Source organism: Ambystoma mexicanum, chromosome 4p (assembly GCF_040938575.1).
Source record: "Ambystoma mexicanum isolate Mex_15411 chromosome 4p, UKY_AmexF1_1, whole genome shotgun sequence".
NCBI classification, from domain to species: domain Eukaryota; kingdom Metazoa; phylum Chordata; class Amphibia; order Caudata; family Ambystomatidae; genus Ambystoma; species Ambystoma mexicanum.
In genome coordinates, this window is record NC_090927.1 from 954,364,721 (window position 1) to 954,389,702 (window position 24,982).

Below are 24,982 nucleotides of genomic sequence, written 5' to 3' on the forward strand. Positions count from 1 at the left end.
GGAGTTATCTCTAATCCTAGGATTCAGCCAGATAGAGGCATTCTTACACTTAAAAGCGTCCCTCCCAATTAAATTCAGGACCTCAATCCAAGAGTTGCGCAAAAAGGACGTGGTTAACAGGCTTCCCCCCGTAATCCTTGTGTTAGTGGTCAACAGTGCTTCCGGGCCCAATGGCCCATATGCATTCGACTCCGCCACCGCCCATCTGTCCAGCTTACCATCCAAAAACGGAACAAAAGAATGAGCAGAAAATGCTAAATGGTAAGCCTTAAAGTTCGGGACTCCTAGACCACCCAAATAAATTGGACGTTGCAATTTCCATAGACTAAGTCTGGGCGGTTTCTTGTCCCATAAAAATTCTTGAATAAGGCGATCTAGATCTTTCCAATAACTACACTTAATTCTCAGTGGAAGCATACTGGTTATAAAGTTAATCTTGGGGGCCAAATTCATTTTTAGGGCATTGACTTTACCCCATAGTGAAAGTTTAAGAAAAGACCACCTTTCCAAAACCAATTTGCAATCTCGTACTACCACACTCATGTTTTCATCAACCATACGGGAGACTGGAACTGTCAACCATACCCCCAAGTAGCGTAAGCGCTTATCACACCAAGAAAACCCTAGCCCCTCAACCAGGGATTTATCACATCCATTGGACAGAGGCAACACTTCTGACTTCAGGTGGTTAACCTTGTATCCAGAACAATCATGAAAATTTGACAAAACCCTCATCAGACATGGCAGGCATATATCCAAACTCTGCAACACCAACAAGAGGTCATCAGCATAATGCCATGCCTTTTGCGTCACACCCCAACATTCAATGCCCTGTAAATTCGGTTCATTCTTTATGCAAATAGCAAGGGGTTCAATCGCTAAAATGAATAACAGAGGAGAAAAAGGGCAACCCTGCCTCGTGCCCCGCTTCAAACAAAACGGTTCCGACACCACTCCATTAGTCTTAACGTCCGCCGTCGGACTGGCATATAAAAGAGCTACCCAGGAAATAAAATCCTCCCCCAGATTCATCTCCCTCAATACCGAATATAAATAATTCCAATTAACTCTGTCAAAAGCTTTTTCAGCATCTAAGGACAGGATGGCTGCATCACCCACCAATCTGTCCGCCATTTCCATGGTTAATAACAATTTCCTGATATTGCTGGACGTACGCCAACTCTTCATGAAACCAGATTGTTCCTCCCCTATCAAGACCGGCATGAACTGTCCTAAGCGTAAAGCAAGAACCTTGGCCAAGATCTTGTTATCTGTATTGATAAGGCTGATTGGACGATAACTAGCTGGTTGATTGCAATCCTTATCCTTTTTTAAAAAGACCGAAATCGACGCATGGCTAGTACTCTTAGGTAACGACCCAACAATTCTGCTCGACACAAACATATCTCTCAGGAGTTCCAAGGCCGAGTTCGGGAGGACCCTGTAAAATTCACATGGAAGGCCATCCGGTCCCGGAGATTTGCCCACATTCAGCCCGGATATTGCGCCTTTAATCTCCTCTATTGTTATCATTTCACCTAGAATATCACGCTCAGCATTCTGGATCTTAGGTAAATTCAAATCACCAAAAAATCTCTCACCCCTACCTGTGATACCAGCCTCATCGCCATACAGATTCTCATAAAAATCGCGGAATATTGAGTTGATTTTAATCGGATCAAAAGTGATTCTACCCTCCTTGTCAAACAAACATAGAAGCTATAGCCGAATCGGAGATCCTTTTTCGCAACCTGTATGCCAGCCACCTGTCGCAACGCTCCCCTTTCTCAAAATATGTACACCTAGAGTAGAACAAACTACGTTCGGACCTCATAGACAAAAAATCTTCCATTTCTTTTTTGAGTTTTTTTAAGTCACCATGTTTCACTGAATCTGACGGATCAAGCATCAGATCACGAGAAATTTCACTAATACGTGAGTCAAGCTCACGCCTCTTACCCTCTTCTCTCTTCCGTTTACCACTAGACAGTCCCAGACACACACCACGCATACAGCACTTAAAGGCCTCCCATGTATTTGCCACACTGATCTCCTCTGAACGATTCTCCCTTACAAAGAAATCAGCTTCGGAAACGATCCGGTCCAAAATATCATCATCTAATAGAATAGAGGTATTCATTTTCCATGAGAAGCTCCTTTTACACTGAAATTTAAGTCTTAATTGCAACACAACAGGGGCATGGTCACTCAATACAATATTACCGATATCAGAAGAAACCCGACTGTCTGAAACAGTCCCACCAGTGAAAAACATGTCCAGTCTAGAAAACACTGCATGTGCACTGGAATAAAAACTGTATTGCCTCGTATCTGGATGCTCAAGACGCCATATGTCATTCAAACTATGTTCCTCTAAAAGCGACCTAAGTGCCTGGTGATGATAATCGCAACGAAGTACACGGCCATTCTGACTCTTATCCATCTTTGGATCAATCACTGTATTAAAATCACCACCGAGCAGAACATTAGAATTATTCAACTCTAAAAGAGTCTGTGCCACCATTCTGAAAAAGGATCCATCATCCACCGTAGGAGCATAGACATTGCAAAGAGTTAATAATTCCCCCTGAATCTCGATCAACAACGCAATCATTCGACCTTCTTTGTCTGCAATTCTGCGTATAACTTTCATAGGCAATTTCTTTCTAAACAAAATGACCACCCCCCTTGATCTTGAAGTAAAGGAAGAGCCAGCAGCTACGCCAACCCATTCCCTTTCCAACCCAGATATCTCATCCTCCAATATGTGAGTCTCCTGTAAGAAACAGATGTCTGCATGCATGTCCTGCAACATTTGAAACACTTTCTTTTTCTTGAGCAGGTTATTGATCCCATTCACATTCCAGGAGATAATACGCAGGTCATCCGAAGTCCCACCTGAGTGGGAAGTCATCATGACACTACGAATATCAAAAAACTCAAAAGTAAAAGAAACACACAAAAAATGAAAAACAATAAGCACAAAATAAAAAGAACGAACAAGATAGTGAAGTCTATTCAGCCCAACAAGAAAATTGAACAACATTGAGAACCATCCCCAGGACCCCTCCCAATGATGCAATAAAAGACATCTATGTGGTCAGAAAACCCAACCCAGAAGATAACAACATTTAGTAATGAATGAAAAACCTGAACCCCAGTCATCCCCCCAAAAAGAAGAAACCCCACCACCGAGAATCACGTTGAAAACACAGAATAGGTATATCAAACAATCACTACTTCAAAACATACAGTTGAACCCCACCCCACACCAATTGCACCTATCCACAACCTCTAAAGAGCCATGCTAAAACAGTGAGGCTAGACAAGGCAACTTCAAATGTATATACACTGTGGCCATACCATTCATAAATATCTAAACAGAGTCCTGGAACCAGGCTACTCCATCACTATGGTGTAAACAACGAAACATCTGAGGCGGCTAAAAAAAAAAAAAAACGTCAATGGCAACTTATCAATAAAAGTTAAAAGGTAATGAGTAAAGGCAGATATGGACATCCCTATATAATACGTGAAGGATAACACAGAAAAGGGAGTGCCTCCTGGTGGTTAATCTAGCCAAAAATGACCAGAAGTCTGATCCACAGTTCCCTTGATAAACAAGGCTAGGCGAGGGACCGAAGATTGCCGGAATTAAAATAACACTAGCATCCCAACTTCAAGAGCATTGAAGGCATTCCAATGTGACCGTAGCGGAGGAAAAGGAAGAACTGCATCCTGGGCACCGCTGTAGTCATGGCCATGAAGAACATTATACCATCACATATCCAGTGAGGAGCAGATGACTGCATGCTCATAAGATGACTGCACTGGCTCTGAACCAACTAAAAGACCGGGCAGGCAACCTGGCAGTCAAACAGTCCCCCAAAAAGTCCTCCGAAAAAGGCGCTAGATTGCAGTTGGTGGGATGTGAATAGCATATGCCCCAGTAGCGCCGAGCTGCAAGGGAATCCTGTGCAGCCCGGAGCGCCCCCACGGCATCCACAGCCCCCGACACGAGGGAAACAGTCCCGACAGTACCGAGCTCCACATGGGCATCTCATACCTCAAGCGGGAGACAATGATGCTGTTCTCTGTGACCGGGGGCGCCACTGGAGAGTCCGGACACTGCCCTCCAGGGGGAATCCGCCCAGCACCTACCGGGGAAGAAGAAGAGTGCAGTCGAAGCGGGGCCGCATACGCAAGTCCCCGAACCATCCACTCCCGAAGTCGAAGTTGAAGCGAGCGGCATTTCCGTATTCAACTGCTGTGACGACGACGTCTACACGCACACGTCTCACGCAGATGCTGTAAGGTCCTTTCCTCAAGTCGCATATCACCGTGAGCCTGGATCCAGAGGCATTCCATCGAATGGCACAGTGCGGGGTTCCACAATAATTTCAAACAATGCAAACTGCCAAAATCTGGCGGCGCCATTAAAAAAAACTGAATATGAAAAAGAACATACTAAAAATAAAAATATATACAGACATGGTGGGGCGGGGGGACACTAACAATGTCACTCACTGTTCATGGGAGGCGCTGGAAGGCTCCTCTTGTATGTTTCTAGCCAGTCTAAAGCCAATGCAGGATCAGATGTGTTTCTGTCCCCATCAGGAAACACAACAGTAAGAACATTATTTCTGCTAAGAAAAGCTTTTAAAGTTAGTTGACTAGCCAGTTCTTTAGCACTCTGGAAAGATCTTCTTTTATGTAGGATCTCCTTAGGATAATCAGGATAGACATAAACCAATCTACCTTTTGAATAAGGCTTTCCCAACCTGTCTGGCAGCTTTCATCAAACGCTCCTTAGATCTTATATGTAAAAAGGTGACCAAAATATGCCGAGCTCTGTTCCCCAGATGTTTACCAATCTGAAAGATATTATCCATGTCTTCATTCCTGATTGTAGAGCACTGGAAACTGTCTTTAAAAATCTGTAAGACCAGGGATGGCAGATCCTCCTCATCTCCATCTGACTCCTCTACACCAACCAATCTGATGTTTCTTGCTCTGATTCTCATCTCCAAATCCAAGCGTTGTTCCCTTTCAGTCTTCAAGTCAGATTGTAGGTTTTTGTATGCCTGGAAGCTGCCAGCAATCTCAGAGCTCATAGTTGAAGAGGATTTTTCTAGTGCTGTGACTCTGCCATCCAGCTGACCGGTTTTCAGATTGAGCTCAGCCATTGTCAGTTTAATATCACTGACATCCTGGGCCACCTGAAGAATGGTTTTGTAGACATCGCCAAGGCTAGGGGTTTCTTCCTTCTCAGGAACTTGTCTAGATTTCTTGGAGGCTGGATTTTCTGCTTCCCCAATCTTTTTCTTGGAGCTCATTATAATTTCAATATAAATAGCTTCAGGGAGAGGTCCAGAGCAGTTGAGTTAAGCTGCTACTCCACTGTCAGCCATTCTAGAATCCCCTGCATCCACCTTTTCAAATCTTTTAACAAAGACTTGACTGCAGCTACAAGAACATTTTTACTCCTGGGCCCTTTGCCCTGTAGCACTGACTCTGGCACAGGCCTATTGACTCTGGCTGAATTTGTTAGAAATGCCTTCTCTAGATTGCTTCTCAACTAGAACTGTGTTGATGCACCTAATTCTTATAACCACCGTTTCCTTCACATCTTTTAAAACTAGTGAAGTGCCATTTTGCTCGGTTTTCATTTAAGTATTATACATGCTAAAGTGCTGCCTTGCCTAAACTTGTTCACAAGCTTATGGGAAGTGTTGTTAGGGTGTGTAAGAAGATATTTCTGTGTAACTTGTGTTTTCCCTCCCTTGTGAGAAATTGATAGAGTGCCATTTACGTTTGGTTTTCACTGTGCCGTTTTGCGCAGTTTTCACTCTTGCTCAAACTTGTCTACAATTTAACTAGGGAGGTGTGTATACTTTTCTTGACTGATTTTAACTTGCTTTTATAACTGTGATTAATGTGTTGAACTGAAAGTGTGTTATATGCTTTTTAATACAAAGCTTTGGTCAGTGTTTCCTTGTACCCTAGTATTGTGGTCCTATTGTGTAAACCCTGAATGCTTAGCCACAGCTACCAACTAAATCTTTGTGGTACAGACTGATACCAAAGGGGATTAATTGCTCATGCCTGTAGTCTTAATCTTCTATACTGCCCCCTAAGGGAACTGCACAGGATTCTGCCTAACACTGATGATTCATGAAAAGCATTAATGAATTGAGACCATATTCCCCCACCGTTTCATTTTAAATTGCGTCAGTGTCAGTGTTTTTTTATTTGTGTCCACAGTATGATAGGGATCACATAGGTGGTAATTCATCCCATTTCCAAATTAGCGAATTGTGCATACACGTCCCATGTCTCAACGAAAGGCTACTTTCCCAGTGCGTTTATGTATGGCAGGTGGCATTAAAAGGGTTATATGACATCCAATGGTATCCAACTGTCTGTTGGTGAACTCGTGATTTTTGGAAGTCGTAATTCGCTTCTTACGTTTACTCATATAATACATATGGGTTATTTGGCTTCATAAAGTGGCATTCTCTTGTATTTCTGCTTCCCTGATTGATTGGATATATTTGCATGCTAATAGGATTTGTCTTAGGACGGGTGTCTTAGTACAGTATCTGTGGTATGATCTGGTTTTACTCCCAAACTGCTTGGTCGCCTTGGTGACATGGCTGCCACGAGGTGAGCAGCAGAAATGAGTGGAGTACACAGCTTGCAGCTGATGTTGGGGTCTTCTTCGCTTTTCAAAATTATATTGGAATGATTTTTAGCAGGCATTTTTAGTTTTGGATATTAAGTAGCGCTCATGTGCAAAAACAGATTGTGTGTGTTTGGTTATTTACCCACCCATGGATATGCTTATCACTATGGCTATTCCCATTCCCTACCTGCCCGCCCAAAACACACACCCTTGGGATCTCTTTGAGTTAGCTTTAGTAAGCAGTAACACCAAACTGTGGCCTACCCGTGCTAGTTCTAAGTATTCTGCAGAGCTAATGACTTGGTTGTGGTTGTAAATGTGCTATTGGTGTATTAAAGATGTCTTAGCCATGTGTGTCTTCAGCCACTTTATTTATATCTCCCTTGCACTGAAGTCCTGTTAAAAACAAGCATTAACAAATCCAGCAGTGTTGGTATGTGTTTAGTTATTAGAAAGCAGTGTCTGGCAAATGCCTAGTTTTGGAAATGGAAAACATTTACTCGGGGAACCCTTTCTTCCTTGTGTAGATGGACGGGACTGTGGGGGTGTGTCTGCAGGCCAGTCACACAACACAGTATCTCTTCATAGAACCCAATATTTGCATAAAAGCAAAGAGCATTATGGGTACACAAGAATGCCCACAATTTTAAAGTAAAACATGTCTGGTAGTGACTCAGGTCAGCAAGAAACCTTTTTAAGCTAATAATGGAAGTTGGACTCTGCTCTTTTCATTGGTCACAATGCTCACACTAACAAAAAGAATCTTCAAATTGCAAGACATATTGGACATCTGATAAACAGTATGTGAGGCTATAGCTGCTTCTGCATTCAGTCTCCTGCGCCAAGTCTTCTGAAGCGTGGGCTGCACGTGGCGGGAGCTCAGCGTGAGAACCTATATGGGAGTTTCCTGGGCCACCGGTCGGCTCCGGCAAGACAAACTTGACAGAGCTCCACTTGTTCTGGTCCCTTTCTTGTCCTAATTACACCACTTTCCAGATGTTACCCTCTTGTGGTTATATAGTGCCATAAGGCAGTGTCTTTCAAATGCCTATCCTGTGCCTTCACAAAAGCCAAAACTGTTGGCTTTGCCAATGCTTGTTTTGTTTTTAATTTGGAGAAAAATTATATTATACATGGTAGGTTGTTGAGCTTAGTAGGGAAGGTGTTTTTCCCTGAGGTTTTGTGTTCCCAGTAAAGCAGTGGTATACAAATATACGTGCGATGAGCTACTACTCTTGAGTTAAACAACCTCCCCCCATCACCCCAAATGCCTTAACTACTATATTTTCTGTTTAAAGCAGTCACTCTCTTCTTATTTTAAAGGGGCTCCCTCTCTGCGCCCACCCTGCCCGATTATCCTATGTAGTGAAGACATGGGTTTGCAGCAGTGATACTGCAATGACTGCCTCCAAAATAGCCTTTTAAGTGCATTCTCGCTACTATACATTCGGAGTCCCATCTTTTTTTAGAAGCACTCTATTTGAGACAGGACAAGGCAGCGACGCACTTGTTTCACGGATATTATTTGTAGCTCGCTGGTTTGCCATTAAATCATTCTTCTAAACAGCAGGGATTGGGCAGATAAAATGTTGCCATTGACAACATACAGATTACATCACATTCAAAGGCTATGCTGGTTTGACAATCCCAAGGTCTGGTGCATTCTCTCTGTGCGGTTCTGTACATATTTCCGCGAGGCTGGTGATTCGAATGAGACTATTTTACGTGTGTATTGCATTTAATTTGTTGATGGAGTAATATGGAGTTTGGAGGAGAGGGATATAATACATGCGTCAAGTTCCCAATGAGTCTTTGTAGCTTTTCCAGTAAATTGTTACACATGTGTTTCTCCTGACAGATGCTTGTTACCACCCCAGAGAAATGGGATGTCGTGACGAGAAAGAGTGTTGGGGACATTGGCCTGTCCCAGCTGGTGAGGCTCCTCATACTGGACGAAGTTCACCTGCTTCATGAAGACAGAGGGCCGGTGTTAGAGAGTCTCGTGGCCCGTACATTGCGACAGGTGAGATGCAAGCTGTGCTTTCACTGAGCTAGAACATCGTGTTTTTATTTCCAGTACAGATCATGTTCCTGATAGTGATGTATAATGAAATCAATCCACTTGTTTTGAAGAATATTGTGTTGCTCTGAAACGAACTATTGTGTGTTTATGTCTGAGAGAGTCATAATAGGACGTGTAATGCCATAATTCATGTAAGGATGCACCCCAGATATATTCTGCTGAAGGAGTGGGTCGAGTGTCGGTAACCACAGGGGGCTGATGCTGTGTGTGAAGGGTCTGTAAATGTGCTCGTGTAACCCGTATGACAAATGGATCATGTAAGGGTTATTGACTGCTGTGTGTGAAGGAGGTCACCGTGGGAATTAAATGGAACAATTGTTTGCAGCTTGATAGAATGATTGGGTCATAGCCTGAATGCATTCTATTGCTGCAGTGGGACAAGTTTAGAATGTACTAGTAGTATAGCACGTTTACCATGGAGATCTGCCTCTCTGTGTGGGGACGTTGAGGTTTGGATTTAAAGGTTACGTTAGCCTGCATTGAACCAATGCTGGTTCTTGTGTCGCAGGTAGAGCGAAAGAGCTGGAGAGAGAGACAGTTGAGTATAAGTAAAAATCCTTAGTAAAGATATTTATAGGGTTCCCATTCTGGGGTACTACTCTCCTTATACAAGGAGGTACCAAAATGTGTCTATGGACCAGGCATTTAGTAGTCTGCACCATTCTAGGCATTAGTGAGCACCAGGCATGAAGTGGACATTCACATCCTAGGAGGCAGCAGAGCACTTGAAAGCATTTTGCCACTGTGATTCTGCGTACAACGTCACCAGACACAAGTGACACACTTAGAAGAATGGTGTTTCACAGAGGCTGCTGATGATCCTATAGGGAGTTCATATTTATAAGCAAGAAGAGATGGCTCACTGTTCCGTGATATGCTATAATTTTGAGATCTTATTTCTCCATCATGGGATCTTGATTGATGTTTGTGAACACTGAACATTACCACCCTCGGGCGAGACCTGGGAACACGTTTTTTCCTAGAGAGAAATCTGTCTTTGTAAAATAATTATGAAACCATTTTATAACCAAGGAAACCTTATGAAATGAACCTATCTTGCCAGTTGTGACTTTCCGTTTTTTCCCTATTCAAAGCGCATTTAGACTGATTCCCTGGCTAGCTACCTTCTAAAAACTGCAACCACAAGCCAAAGATGATTAGATACATAGTTTAAATCTTGTATATCAAGATGTTAGACTGTCCCCATTAATCTGAAATTACCTTTACATGCTATTGTTAAAGTACTGTGATAAAACTCTGAAAGTATGATATAAACATTGTTGCCAATTGAAGTAAATAAAAAGTTTATTTTATACAAGTGTAAACCCACGTACCAACACGTTCTACTTGATGATAATTTAGACATCAATACCCCTGAATAAATCATTCATGATTCTCTGGAAAGTCAATAACACTGATGTAAAACCAAACAGCATCCCGGTATACAAAGAGATTGCTGCAGGAGTCACAAAAGCATTGTGTTTCCTGGACTCTACAAGCTATATCACCTGTTAGCAGTCCAAGGTCAGATCCAGTGTTAAAAAATACTTTAAATGTACCAGCATAGCAATAGCTTCAAGAGGTAGGCTTCATTTTTCTCCTTAGTCAATACAATCGGGGACATCCACTGGGGAGTACTCAATTGACAACATGTTTGTGGTGATCAGCTGGATGTGTGATGCGGTGTGATGTCATGAAGTGAGTGAGGTCATCTGTGGAATATGGAAGTTCCAGCGGTGTCGGATAGGGTTGACCTGAGTGGTGGGCACCAGTGGGTTATTTTCCGTTGTGCCTCATCTTGTACATTGGGAACTTGGTAACAAACATGGAACTCACGTGTCATGCATCCTCTTCCTGGTGACTTTATTAATTTGATTACTACATTATTAGCAACAAGTTAGTTTGTTCTTCTGTCTCCTGGAGAAGTCCTGCCTCACTTTGAAGCTGCCATTGAAGGAGCAGCTAGCAGTGCAAACCCACCGCCCCCCATGTTTAGTAGCCCATATGCCAGGACTGTGACAATTGTGTGGTGTCACGTCGCTGCCTGGCAACACTAGAATCCAGGTGTCTGCTTTGGTGTCTGTCTAGAACTGACCCCTGTTGCCGTTGCCAAAGCACAGTGGGGGTTTCCTTCATGGAATAACAGGGGTGCAGCCGTGAGGGCACCAGGAGTGATTAAGAAGTAAGTGGCTGGCAGTCGTGTCAGAGGGCTGGGGCTGTGTGTCGAGGGGCCATTGTCCCGCATCTTTTGTGGGCTTCGGGTCCAGGCTACAAGGATTGTGCAGAGTTGGGTGTTTGCTCCGCGACCAGATTGGGGTGCAGGTGCCCGTGCCTTGGACCCATGTTTGGCTGGGTGAGACAGTTGTGCCACTACTGCTGAGGGTTCCAGGAGCATTCTCCCTTCCAATTCCCGCTTGAAAGATTACATCAACTTGGAACGTTCAATCATGCGTGGCGTTGCATCTCAAGCACACCCCAAGCATAAATCCAGGCAGGATCGAAGGAGTTGCCGAAGGACGAACTGTAATTGATTGTGGCTATTTCCAGTCAACATGTAATGGAAAGCAGCATGTGAACAGTACTATGCGCAAGAAGCTGTTGAGATTGAGGAAGACACCTCCTATCGGGTATGCAGCGGACAGGTAGGGAGCGTCCCACTACCAAAAAACTGAAGTGTCCGGTAATGTTTCAAAAGCACGGTTTTATTAATAATATCCAAATAAAACAGTGGCAGCAATGGACATCATTTCTCAGTCGCCTAGGTACAGGCTTGCCACAGAGCTTTATTTCGATATGACATCACAAACAAATGATACTTTGCACACACATAGGTGGGATGTGATTGGGTGAATAGTATGGTAGAGTATGTATTCGATATGGGGTTAGTAATCTAATTGGTCCGGTGATATTAGGTAGCTATGCCTGGGACCACCTACACATCGATAGATGGGAATCATGTCATCAGGGTGCATTACGAGTGGTGGCTGCAACATTGTTAAGGTGAGCGTGAAAGGTGGACAGTGCTTGGTCGGCGATAGCTTTCTTAGCCTTGGCAGTCTGGACCGTTACCAGCACATGAGCAACAATTGAAGTTGATGAGAGCGGCCCCGTGGTGCTGCGTGTCCCACTAAATTACTGTTCCCTAATTCCCTAGGCCTCGAGCCAGAACATTTAGCTTTCAACTTTACACTGTATTGTATCTTTTGTCCCAAAGCGATGGATGGGAACGAAGTTGTCTGCCCATGTCTAGCTCTAATGAATAGGCATTCTCTGCCAGCTGCAAGTCATGTGTGTGGGGACCGCATTCTGAATTATTCTCCTCAGTAATTTATGAGGATTTTAGCCCCTGTTGCTACGGGTGTCATTACCTCCTTGGTCTCTGGAGACTTGTTATGTCTGTCATCTGGGTTCTGCTTATTGTCTGTACTTTTCCAATGCTGGTTCAAACCTGTCTTTCCCCGCTATCTGTGCACTTGCTATCTGTTCTAAGTGTTTATATGTGTTTTCATGCGACTTGTGTTTCGGCATAGAAAAGAGAGTATATGTTTTCTACCCTAGTGGATGCAAGCATATTCTTCGTGCCGAAGTGCAATTTGACCTAGTGTTCTTGCATCGTGCTTGGATGAATGTGTGCTTGGTGTCTAATGCGCCTATGTTTGTTGGTCTCAGCTATTACATCACTTGTCTTTTCATGATTACGGCTTATCCAGGGGTTCTATCGCCTGCAGATGTATTGCTTTGTTGACATCATCCAGGTAGGGTCTGTAAGGTTGTCTCAGGGAGTAACATCTCTCGCATCGGCGATACAATGGTGGTGAGCGGGTAGATGCTATGAGCGAGGTACACCATTCATGTCTATACCGACGAAACAGGGGATTGGGGGGATCCAAAGTGATGGACACGTTCATTTGCCTCTCTTCAAAGCATAAAGCAATAGGAGTATTTAACAGCATGCTGAACTCTGGAGGAATTGACACGCAGATATATCTTATTGGTGATTCAGTGCTCGGGAATACCACAAAAGGGCCAAGTATGATCAAGCCCCTGATCATGGTAGCCTGGGCAGCAGCACCAACAATAAGGCAGAGGACATCCTACTTGGAGTTGGAAGCCAAGTCGGTGTCCGTGTGGTGGAAAACTCTGCTACTTATGCTCGTGAATTGTGTTGAACTGCCCCTTCAATCAAGTAGCTTGCCTGAATAGAATTGTGAAAATCAAGCTTTAGTTTGTAACAGAATAGACTTTGGAAAACTTTGCTGCTGCTCCTTTAAACTTTCTGCTGTCTGGACTAACCCCTACCCAACCGCCCACAAGCAGACCAAAAAGTCTTCTGGCGTGCAAAGCGGAAGCCAAGTGGGTGTCGGTGCTGGTGGACAGAGCGAAGTAACAACCAACCTTCGTGAAAGTAAGCATTTTCCTTTAATCTTTGCTTTTGTGATCTGGGATTGAAAAGGTACATGAAGGTCCTTTTGCCATTTTACCTTTGTGAATTCCCCTTTGTGAATCCCTGAGTATTGGAAAAAGCGCCTCAGGAGTAATACAACGGGAGAAGAGGAATGTGCTGAGGCGGTAATAATGAAAATAAAAGAATCGTTGGGTCAGGAGTCCCTGGAAGCAGGCTCCCCAAGCGTTGAGTGGAGGATGCAAAGACTTGGTCAGCTGGTCAATTCTGTTTTTCCTACAAACATGGAGGCTGCGGTCACTTTGCCCCTGCGAGGTCTCACTGCAGAACTCTATGTAGAAAGCACCGATAATCAGCAAAATGCTATGGTCAATATGAATATTAATGTTGATTTGTACACAGTGCCTTTCCGGGATATGGAAAACTAACCTCCGACCATGGGCACTGATACTCCGCGACCATTACTTACGGGAGCTAGTTGATTTTAATGACTAATTGCGGGAGCAAGCTTATGCTAATGTCTCTTTCCTAAGCTTGGAACAAGAAATGGGCATCATTGTCGGCATGTCCTCGGTACCGAGTGTGCTAATAATATAAAAATCGGGGAGCGAGTGAGGTGCAAGTGCCTCTGATTACCAACTGTTCATTGATTTACACTGGAAGTAGCAAAGATCACTTTACAGCGACAAACGAGAACTTTTGTGAATGAACGTATGCCTACCTTGGCAGAAAGGTTTGACGACGACCTAGCTCTGCAGATGGGATTTGCAAAGAGAAATCAGGATGAATTTTCCTATCCCTTGTGATGGGTGACATTCCCCAGTCAATTTTGCTGATGCTGACAGTACAAGAGATAAACCTAGCTCATTTAATGAAACCTATGGAGGGAACATGCCAGAGTGGGTCTAATGGTTTAGATCCCCTGCCCCTCCCGAAATCAGCTGCGGCAAATGATGGAAGGGACAATAACGCCCTATTGAACAAAGGCATGCATGCTGAAGTACAAAAAATAAGGACAATATCGGATCTTCAGTTAGAAATAAAACTACTGGAATGATTAGGCCAGAACCAGTGATCACAAAGATAAGGATTCTGGTGCTATCTGAACAACAACCAGAATCTCTGAAACAGTTGAAAAATGCAGTGGCTCCAAAAAAAGGTAACAATAAAAAAAACTTCCAGAAACTTAGGGCCAAGAACTATCACAAACCTAAGACTTGGAGCAACCACTAGATTTGGTGGTGAAAATGTACTCTACAACTTTTTTATTAGCGATCAAAGTTTTTTAGATTTGGGCTCCTTTGTTGATATTGATCAAAGGCTTTCCCCGGTTTCAGAAGTAGCTGGGAATCCATGTCAGGGGATGGACTTTGAAGATCACTGGTCATTCCTTATGGAAATGTCTAACAGTTCTGATTATGACCAAGTATTGCAAGAGCAGAACCTTACAAATCGGCAACGAAACTTCACAATACTTTGAAATCTGGATAGCTGAATTGCTCTCACAGCTCCAGAAATCTCTGCTTTAAATGAGCTTATTTTCCTCACTTTATAACATTTGTCTTGAATTGACTGCCCATACTCCGCAGCTCAGCAAAATAAAATTGAACATTGAAACAATAGGCACAGTGATGACAAGCTTAAAGCTTCAGGAACTGCTGTAAGAAAAGTGCCACGTTCATCTAATACAACAGAGGTAATAAGAAGTACTGCCCCTGAGGGGCCGGCAAAGGAATTGGCCTTGAATAGCAGCGGTTTGAAAACTACGACAAAAAGAGGAAAGAAGAAGAGAAAGGGCAATAGACCCGTATGTACAAACTCACGGAAATCTTTAAGGAATACACACTTCATGGAGGAAGTGACCACTGCAGATGAGGATTTGGAAGTTCATGAAATATCCATGCAAGGCCAAATAACGATTGCAACCTCAAGTGTCACAACAGAAATCCTGATAAAGGAAGATAATCTACCTTATGTACTAGTGACCTCAGAAAAAGCATGTGATAAGTTTAATGCTTATTCAATACCCGGCCAACAGAACTTTCCCATCTTTGGAATGTCAGCCCGAAAAGTGGTATTTAGTGGTACTCATAGTACAGGAGAGTACCTAAAGAGTCCATAAATTCCTGCCCCTAAAGACAGTGGCAAGAATGGAGGGGCCTTGGGCTAGAAAAAAGGAGCCGCAAGGCCCAGTCGAACCTATTGTGATACCAGAAGTCCGACTAGAATTGGCTATAGCAGAAAGGAATGAGGTGCCGGAAAAGACAATGCAAAGGGCAGAAACTTGTGGAACTAACGTGTTGGAAAAGACAATACAAAGACCAAAAATGTGTGGAACTAAAGACAAAAACGAACATGCAAAGGCGCACTGGATCAAGAAACAATGTGTCAATGGTTCGAAGAACGGGTTGAGGCTAGTGTGGACCTACCCGACACAGAAACGGCCCCGAGGAGAGAAGGTGCTTTGGAGCCTAGTTGGCCCAGAGAAGGGGCTACTAAGAAAATGTATATTGCTAATACTGGTCATGCTCCAAAGAGAGTTGAGGGAGCAGTTTCTAATATAGCCCTGAGTGCTTGTAGCACTCGAAAAACAAAAATATCAACTATTACACAAACGTCTTCAATGAGGCAATGGTATTTCCCAGGTACAGTTCTAGAGGTTAGGAAAGATGGTTACACGACCTCCAGCCTGGCCTGGGGAGGCACAAGAAGGAAAACGCTGATGGAAAATAGTGAAATAGGACATACTAGAACTATGGGAGTGGACGTGTATGCTCCCAGCTTTAGGAATACAAGCTAAATTTCCACATAGACATTACCCTCGAGGTTAGGTAATAACCGTCAGTCCCTTTCCACGACTATTATAAATCGTAAGTGTGATATGGGACTACAGTGCGACATTGAGCCTGTAGGTGATTCTGTTGAATTCGCGAGGAAGATCCCCCTACTAAACCACGTGCCAACAAGGAAATATTGAGCATACAGTCAAGAGAACTGGTCGATAATCACCCATTGTGGTCTAAAAAAGACAGGAGCTCAGAAATTCCCAGAGGGGAGCAGAGTGTCAAGATTATGTAAAGTTAATAGCAGATGATTGTAGAGAAGGGGCTCAGAAGAACATTGAGTGACAATGTGTTTTTCATGAGGGAGAAAGTGATTATCCTGCAATGGGCACCATAGGATCAACTCCAGCATATATGCAAGTGGATAGGAAGCCGAAAGAAGGTATGGAGTTGAGTAAACTTTTTTTCCTAGACTCTTTTCCATGAGTTTCCCCAGCTTTGCTTGATCATCTCTAGAAACATTGATAGAGTGTACTTCTTGTATGATGATAGAACGGACTGCGTGCAGCTGGATTTTATATCAAATGTGGTGGTGCAGCTCGTTCTATCAGAAATTGATTCATTAAGATCTATGGCATACGATGTAGGAAGAGAAACAGTCCCTATTGAGGAGGAGAAAACTTTTAGACTGGTCAAATTCGATTTTGGCTCGCGACAACCTGCACTGATCACTTGTCCTGAGGACGGAAATAGTAGGAGAGTTGAATTTGTACAGCCCCCGACTGCAGACTCAAAAACAGAGCATCAAGATTCGCAGTGGCTGGCAGGAGTCCCCTGTTTGTAGATGGTCATAGAACCTTTCAGCAGATGGCAAGGGGCGGTTAGATGGGTAGGTCTTTGGGGGGACTAGTAATTCTAGTGAAAAATTATTTGTTGGAGAAATCAGAGGTGTATGCAGTTAGTACCTACGGCTTACTGGTGGTACGGTTTGTTTTAAAAGGAAGTTTACTGTTGCTATCAATGTTGTTGCTGAATGTTTATAGCAACCCATTACACAGTGACTTCTCAAACCTTCTGGACCAATTGGTTGACTCAATCCAGTCATTTTTTTGTGATAGCGACGGTGTTGATATCATAGTAGCTGTTGATTTTAAATGCCCACTGTCTTCCCGGCCATGAAAGGAACGAGTTGACAGAGAGAAAACGAGGATCTGATCCCAAGCTTCAGACTGATGGTGAATTATGGGTTCGTTTTTGGAGACCTGTAACCTGAGAATTACAAATGGTTCCCTTCTAAGGGATATTCTGACCAGACCTATGTCGAGATCTGGGCAGAGATTCTCTTTATTGGATTACGTTGCTCTCTCTCCGTCCCTTTTTGATAAATATGAGGAGATGAGAGTTGTGGAAACTGAATTGAGCGACCATTCTGTGATTTGCCTAGAAACGTCTATTGAAGTATTGTGTAATAGCTCACCTTGGCTCTCTGATTTTGTTGTGAACCAGCGAGGTAATAGAATTTCTAGGCACATCGGAAATGTTTCTAAATATAATAGGGCAGTATTAAATTGTGTCTCTCACACATCTCTGGAGCCAAAAAGAGTGAACATCAAGCCAGCCCTATTGCAGGCATTCCTGAATGGATTTAACAGCAAACATGATCAGTAGCCAATATCAGGGCCCCTAAACAAAATCATCCCTTTTATGTCATCATACGAAATAAAAAGATAGTTCTTAGCAGGGATATATGAGCATTGAGCAGGTGTAAGCATAGCCCTATGGTATATCTCACAACATTGAAACAGTGGAAGTTAACATATACAAATTGGATCAGGGGCTACAAGTACATGCAACTCCACAAAGAAGGCATAAGAATGCTAGAAATCTTCACACAATTCGACACAAGGAACATTTGGGAGCTTATAAACAGAATGAATAAAGCCCAAGCTTGCCAACAAAGTAATCCGATCTCAGAGTGAGTGCGTTGCACATTTTCAGCAGGTCTTTATGCCGCCCTTGCGAGAGGTGCAATTTGAATTTGAGGAATCATCTTGGGATCTGTATATCTCAATAGAAACTATTGACAAATTGATCAGGAGGTAATCTAGCTCAAGGGAGGCGGGACCTAATGGTTTATCAAATGTGGTCCTTAAGCAATGCCCGAAGATATGGTCCTTGATACTGTTTATCCTCTTTGGGTCTGTGTTGGGAGCTCATGAAATTCTGGCTTCTTGGACTAAAACAGTGCTTGTCCCCATCTAGCTAGACCTAATAACTATCGGCTTACCCCTCCCCTAGACAGCGAAAGTAAAATTTTTGCTGGTATTGTGCTAGAACTGGTCGAGTGGGCTATTGCAACAAGTCACCTACAGAAATACCAAACCGGTTTCTGTAAGGGCCTGGGTACGGAATTGAATGGTATTGTAGTAGGCTGGCTGAAAGAAGAGTCTGCAAGGCCTGGTAGTCTATCACTGTTTATGGCAGCGGTGGAGTGCTTGCAGGTTTTTGGCAGTATAAATAGAAATTTACTATGACGTAAGCTCAGAGACTGGAATATACCGGGGCATTTACTATCAATATTGGTCAGAGTTCACAACCATACTGCATTACAAGTGAGATTGAATAGGCAGGGAGGCTTGAGAGAGAGTTTTCTGGTGAAATGGGGACTCCGTCAGGTGTGTGTCTTGGCTCCCTGCGTCTTCAATCTTTACCCATCAAATCTTGTTGATTTCATGGGGATTGCGACCGTAGTGGTCCCATACTGGACATATGCAGACAATGTTTTGCTTCTTGATAGAACCCAGGTTGGTCTCCAACGGAAACTAGATGCCATGTGTGAATATTCATTGCTTAATGAACTTTGTATAAATGAGAATAAGACCACCATTATAATGTTCAGAAGCACACCCAAAAAAAGTATGGACTATCGCTGGCAGATGTAATGTAGTTGGTTATTAGTAACGTGCTTAATACCCAGAGGTTTCTAAGCGCGGACCCGGTGATCGAACCTGTGCTGCTCCGTGTCGTCTTGCTTCCAAGGCAAGCGTGTTGCCCCTGAGCTTTCCTGGGAAAGATACCTTTAACACCCACCAAAACAGTCACGTACTTGGGTTTCAAAATGGGCGCCGTGGATAATGTGAAACTAGTAACATCTTGCATCATAACAAAAGCAAATCAGGCCCTGCTCAAATGAAAGAAATCAAATACGTTTCTGTAGATACTCGATCTCTGCCTTGGGGGCTTTAGCATATGAAAAGATTGAATCCTGCATCTGGAAACATGCCTTGAGCCTCCCGGATTACGTCCAAATGTCGGCATTAAGAGTTGAGTTACGACTAGCATTGCTGGGCTGCAAGTTAGAGTGGAGGATCCTGGGCCTGTTTTGAAGAATGTTGATCCCATTAGTGGATACATTGTATGAAGATCTGGCCCCCATTATGAAGTCCGCTACCATAGAGTCCATGGCCATGTATAAAAGAGCTGACTTGGTACTAAGCAGAATTGATAATGACCATAGAAGACCTTGTTGACCACCCAAATGAGGTCAAAGAAAATCCTATTTAGGGTTGATTGGATAAGAACCATCTCCAGAATGAAGGACTATATGCTATATAAGAGCTTGTCACCTTTGTACAAGCCTATGGGAGTACTCCCTCAATATCTAAAAAAAATTAATTCCAATTTCTACGCTATAGATTGAACCTAATGCACACAGGCGAAATTCATCAGATTCGATCATAAGGGGCTGGTGGAATGATGGGTTGTGATTTGTGCAAAAATTCAAATTTAGTACAGACCAGGGAACATATTCTTATGGATTGTCTGGCATGAAAAGAACAGCGATCACTCCTGCTGGGCAGATTTATACATAAGTTGGGTGTGTTGGATGCTGAGAGTTTCTTCATTCGAAAATCAAGTGGGGACGAAACAGTTGTCACTGTAGCAGTAATTAAAAGGCTGCATGAGACTGCCATAGTAAAACTAAGGTGGCAACTCGAGTATTCTATGATGTTCCCATGTTCACAGCCTGGAAAATTCTTCCCTTCCTCTATTGGGTTTGAGAAATGAAACTGTTCTGTTTTTTAGTGTAAGTATTTGATTGAAGTGTTTTTTTTTCTTCTTTTTTCTTTTTGGTTATTATGTTGTTACTTGGGACGAGCATCAATGATGTATTTAATATAGAACGTAATTGATTGTTTATGTGAAATTTGCATGATAAATTGTAGGCATAGCCATGTAATTTGTTCTTTTCATTTTATTGTGTACGGTTGGGTAAGAACTACCGATAATACAAATTAAAAAAAACATCCTATGCAGCACCTCTGCAAGGTCATTTGATGGCACAGAACTTGATGAGAGCATGGCTGCAAATCTCAAGAGGTGCCTCATCTGTGGGGCAATGCTCGGTGAATCGACCCTCGGATGCTCTACAGGCGGTTGATCCCGACCTCCTTTCTCTTGTGTGGGAGATTTGTCTGCTGTTAGCTTCCTATGATTGACTTTGCCCTGAAGTATTATGCACTAGTTTATTTATGTGTATTGTAGTGTTAACCAGTTGTTTTTTTTAGTTCATGTCTTTCTGTCCCCTACCTGGGTGTGGGTGTCCGGTGGGGGTAGGTTTGCACCCTTTTCTCACTTTTTAAGAGTGCTTATTTTGACTAGTTATCATTAGCATCTGCTAGTGCTATGAGGCCCCATTAGGGTGATAGTATGTGTGAAGCATGTTTCTGTACTTTCAGAGATGTCTGTATTCATTTCTAATCAGTTTTTATTGAGGCTGTCACAGTTATGCATCTTTTATATTACTGTTTCATATTTCAATGCATTGGTGAGGACTGAGCCGTTTATACATAATGTTTGCTGTCAATGTGGCTATTGACAGTGTTTGAATGAATCGTTATCTGCATGTGATGTCAGATTGTGGTGTTTGATTGTGATTCTGTATCCTTAAACGTTCTTACATGCTGCATATCATGCAGTTTCCATGAGGTACCCGCATGAAGTGATTATTTCTATTATACATAGGTGTTTTTTTCTTGACTTTGTTGAGGAGTTTGGGGATGTGCTTAGTGAGGTTTCCTTGGTGGGGATCCATTATCATGCAGCTGGTGTGGTCAGGCATGGAGTGGGTGATTGAGGTGCCCTAAAGAGTGGTAGTAAAAGAGAAGTTGTTTTCCCTTGTACCTCCTCTTGAACACTACGGACTTGTTAACTAATAAAGAAGACTTACCTGTAACTCACATGTTGTGCCTCCTCTTCCTGATGACCTTATTAACTTTGATGTCTACAAAATGCTTTGGAAGATAGCATCCAAATTCTCTCTTGGCAAGAATACCACATTCCTGATCTTAATCGGTTTGTCAGGTATAGTATGCTACTAAATTGCTCCTTCTGTATTCTTGGTTGCCTTTGAACGCCCTCTTTGTCTCTGAGAAAAGGTGAAGTAATTTTTGTACATTCTCCTCTACATCTGGTCTTCGCTTTCCACTAACACACATGTTGCTTAGTATATGGGTCTAATCTAATGGTGAATTCTCTGATTAGCCCAAGAAAGTATACCTTCCGTATAGTGCCCCCAGTCTTTATATTAAGAAAGGGCTCAAAAATAGCTACTTGAAGAGATGCAATGCCCACCAAATTCTCTTTGTGAAATGTTTGGTTTTCTAAGCTCAGCATTCAGCCTCTCCCCAAATAAATTGTATACGGTAAATATATTGTAGACCTCGGGTCTTCCAGAACTTGGCACCAGACACTGTAGTCTCCAATATGCAAAGTACTGGTTCACTCATGCCTCTTTCACTTGTTTTCAACAGCACATCCCTATCCTGTAATTCACTTGGAAAAGCACCAAATTCATGCTCTGTCTGTTGTAACAGAGTAGTCCTGCCAACTTTGTCAAAATAGCCTTCTTTATCGCACAGCCATCCATCTCATTTCAATGTGGGATATGCTATATTATTGACAATCTGCTTACCTGAACCACAACGATAATATCCCATCTGCAGCCTGCACCAAAAATGAAGAGGCGGCCCAACAACTAAAGTTTTGTGCATCTTGATACCATTTGTATTTTATTGAATTGGTATAGTACTTTCGCAAAAGCACTAGACATTAAGTAAAAGACTGTACATAAAAGTTAAAATGATGGCTGAAATATTAATGGGGTACAGGCATTAGGATAATGAGTGGGATTTTTCAAGGCAATAGCGAACAGATGGGAAGAAGGAGGGAATTTATCAGAATTCTGGAGTGAGAAGGAGGGAAAAGGAGATGAGGCACATGGTGGAGTGCGGGGGTTGGGAACAGAAATATGCTAAAGATGTTTGCAGCGGAGAGAAATCTTAAGGGAATGGAAAGGGGAAAAGAGAGGCAGGATAGGAAGGACTGAGACCATGAAGGTATTTATAGACTATACAAAGAAAATGAAATAGAAGTCCATTCTCGAAGAGAAGGAAAGCAGAGTGTAGATGAGTCTAAATGGAGACGCAAGCAGGAACAGAGAACATAGAGGAATTGAAAACTGAACAGAGGGGGGCAAGATGGGAGGCCAGGAGGTCCACCAGAAGGGAGGAGCAATAGTGTAGTTGGAAAAAGACAAGGGAAAGGATAAGTAGTTTAGGGACAAGAATGGCCCGGCACCACAAATGTTGTATAAGTGATAGCGACGGGCATTGGGACTCGTGGAAATATGAGTAGAGAAAGGGTGAGGAGTCAAGGATGACACCAAGATTACGTGCTGTAAGGGGAAAATGAAGAAAAGCAGATGAGAAAGAGATACCCTAAGGGTAAGCAGAAGGAGGTAGAGTGGGGGGTATTAAAGAAGAGAGGTTCAGTTTTGGCTTGATTTATGTGAAGGAAATGGGTGTGCATCCAGTTTCTAACAGCAGAAAGAAAAGAATAGTTGGGTGTCATCCGCATAAAAATGAGGGGAAAGATTGAAAGAGGATATGAGTTAGGAGAGAGGGATTGTGTAAAGGGAAATGATGAGAGGGGAAGACCATAACCCTGTGAGACACTAAATTGGAAATGGCGTGTATCAGATGTAGAGCTGGCCAAGAGATTGGTCTTTTTTAATTGGAAAGGTAGGTGGTGAACCAGCGAAGGACGGTTTCAGAAAGACCAAATGAGGCAAGGGAAGACAGCAGAGTGGGGTGATCAACAGCATAGAAGGTGTAAAGAAGCCCATCAACTCTCACACCAGAGAAAATACAACCCACTAGGGAAAAAGGACCAGCACACCTTTTGCAAGGAGAACAAGGTTTATTCTCATAAAAAATAGACAGTCGCCAGCAAAGAACTCTTCTGCCACAGAGAGCTCTGACAAAAACAGCATAAGCAACCAGTTGTAAAGGGACACAGTGTCATGATTGACGCAGATTACATAGGTTACAAATCCGGGTGGCTGTTTGGTGCGACCCTATACATGTACTTCCTTTTCCATAATGGATGCCAAGCCATTGGTCCCTACTTCTCCTGTCCGTCTTCTTCCACGTGGGGTTCTTCTTTGCACGTCATCAGGCGCGATGCTTCTATTTTGCAATTACTAACATAAAGCATTGCAATCCCTATCCGTGCATAATGTGTGCCTGGTACTGCAGACATGGGCGCGAAGATTCTTTCAAGGACATAACTTGTAAATCATAGCTCGATCCCAGAGGCGTCTCTGCCTTCCCAAATCTTCCCATCCTGTTTTAGGTGTGTTACTCCCCCCCAGGTCCCTTCTTGGCACCCAACTGCACAAATCACAAGCAATCAAGGATGTTGTGAACCACCTTTCTGCTGTGATATTCCTGATAAATTGGTGATCTAACAGTTTTATGGTCAGTGGTCTGGGGCTGATTGGTACCTTGGAATGCTGGGGTCTTGGCACAGGGGTATCTGTGCACTATAATTCATGTTATTGATTGGTCCAGGTCAGAGGCTTGTGCTCGCCTTTTCATGGGATATCTTTACACATGGAGCTCTAGGCCCACTCATGGCTTCGCATGGTGCATTCCTTCTGGGATACAAGTGCTAATAGTATGAGACAATGAGAGGTTCATGAATCTCAGCGGGTTTGTACTTCCTCACTGCTGTCTGTTGTAAGCCGACCCTGCATGCACACACGTATCTCTCTGGGCCCGGGCCTACTGCCCTGGCTGCAGCATGGTGCTAGGCCTCGATTTCAAATTGGCTTCTGTTTCCTAAAATGGCGCTCACTCCCAGCGCAATCTGTACCCAAACATGTAATAGCCTACCCATAATGCAGCTTCGAGGGGATTGGGTCCTCCGACGTATTCCATATCTATGACATGTAATCACCACAGCTGTGCTGCTTCGGAAACTTTTTCCTGCGTCGATGACGTCGATGCGCCGTCGTCGAGGACCTCCTCCGACGTCCGACGTCATCCGATGTGATAAGTAGGACGCACGACGCCCGTAGCCTCAGTTCCGTTTTTTCCGCGAACGTGTTGCTTCGTGTTTCTCGGTTTAAACGCCTCGACTCTTTGGAGTTCTGTTCTTCTCGGTTCTTCGAACCTGTTCGTTTTGTGAAAATCCTTCAGAAGATGTCTTCTACTTCGTCTTCGACCCCACGTCCGGGTTTCAAGAAGTGCGGGGTGTGTGGGTCCAAGATGTCGGTGACGGACTCGCACGACGCCTGCCTCTGGTGCCTCGGGGAGGCCCACGACACGGATGACTGTATCGACTGCCAGTCGCTCACGTCCAAAGCCTTACGCGAACGTAAGAAGAAGTTGTCGGTAGGTCGGGTGTCCAAGCCCCGGAAGTCGAAGTCTGCAGGGCTTTCGACAGATGATTCGAGGGGTGACTCTCCGTGTCATCGTCGGAAGTCTCGTGGGTCTCCTTCTAGGAGTCGGTCTCGCCACTCCTCAGCCTCTTCGAGGCATTCTCGGAAGCGCCGACACCGGTCATCTTCCAGGTCCTCTTCGGAGGAAACTGCCCGGCAAGTTGCTTACCCCTCCAGCCGTGCGACGCCGGAGGAATGGGCTTCCTTCGGGAAGAAGATGCTGGCGATTCTTGAGTCGCAGGGT

General features: G+C 43.6%; 1 protein-coding gene across 2 annotated transcripts in view; it reads left to right on the forward strand.

Moving 5' to 3' along the window:
• ASCC3 (activating signal cointegrator 1 complex subunit 3) overlaps window positions 1-24,982 on the forward strand; it is a 2,962,611-nt gene that overhangs the window by 1,156,004 nt on the left and 1,781,625 nt on the right. For both annotated transcript variants that reach the window (XM_069606524.1, XM_069606525.1), the window contains exon 12: window positions 8,544-8,708. In XM_069606524.1, the coding sequence (XP_069462625.1) occupies window positions 8,544-8,708 (165 nt within the window). The remainder of the gene's footprint in view (window positions 1-8,543; window positions 8,709-24,982) is intronic.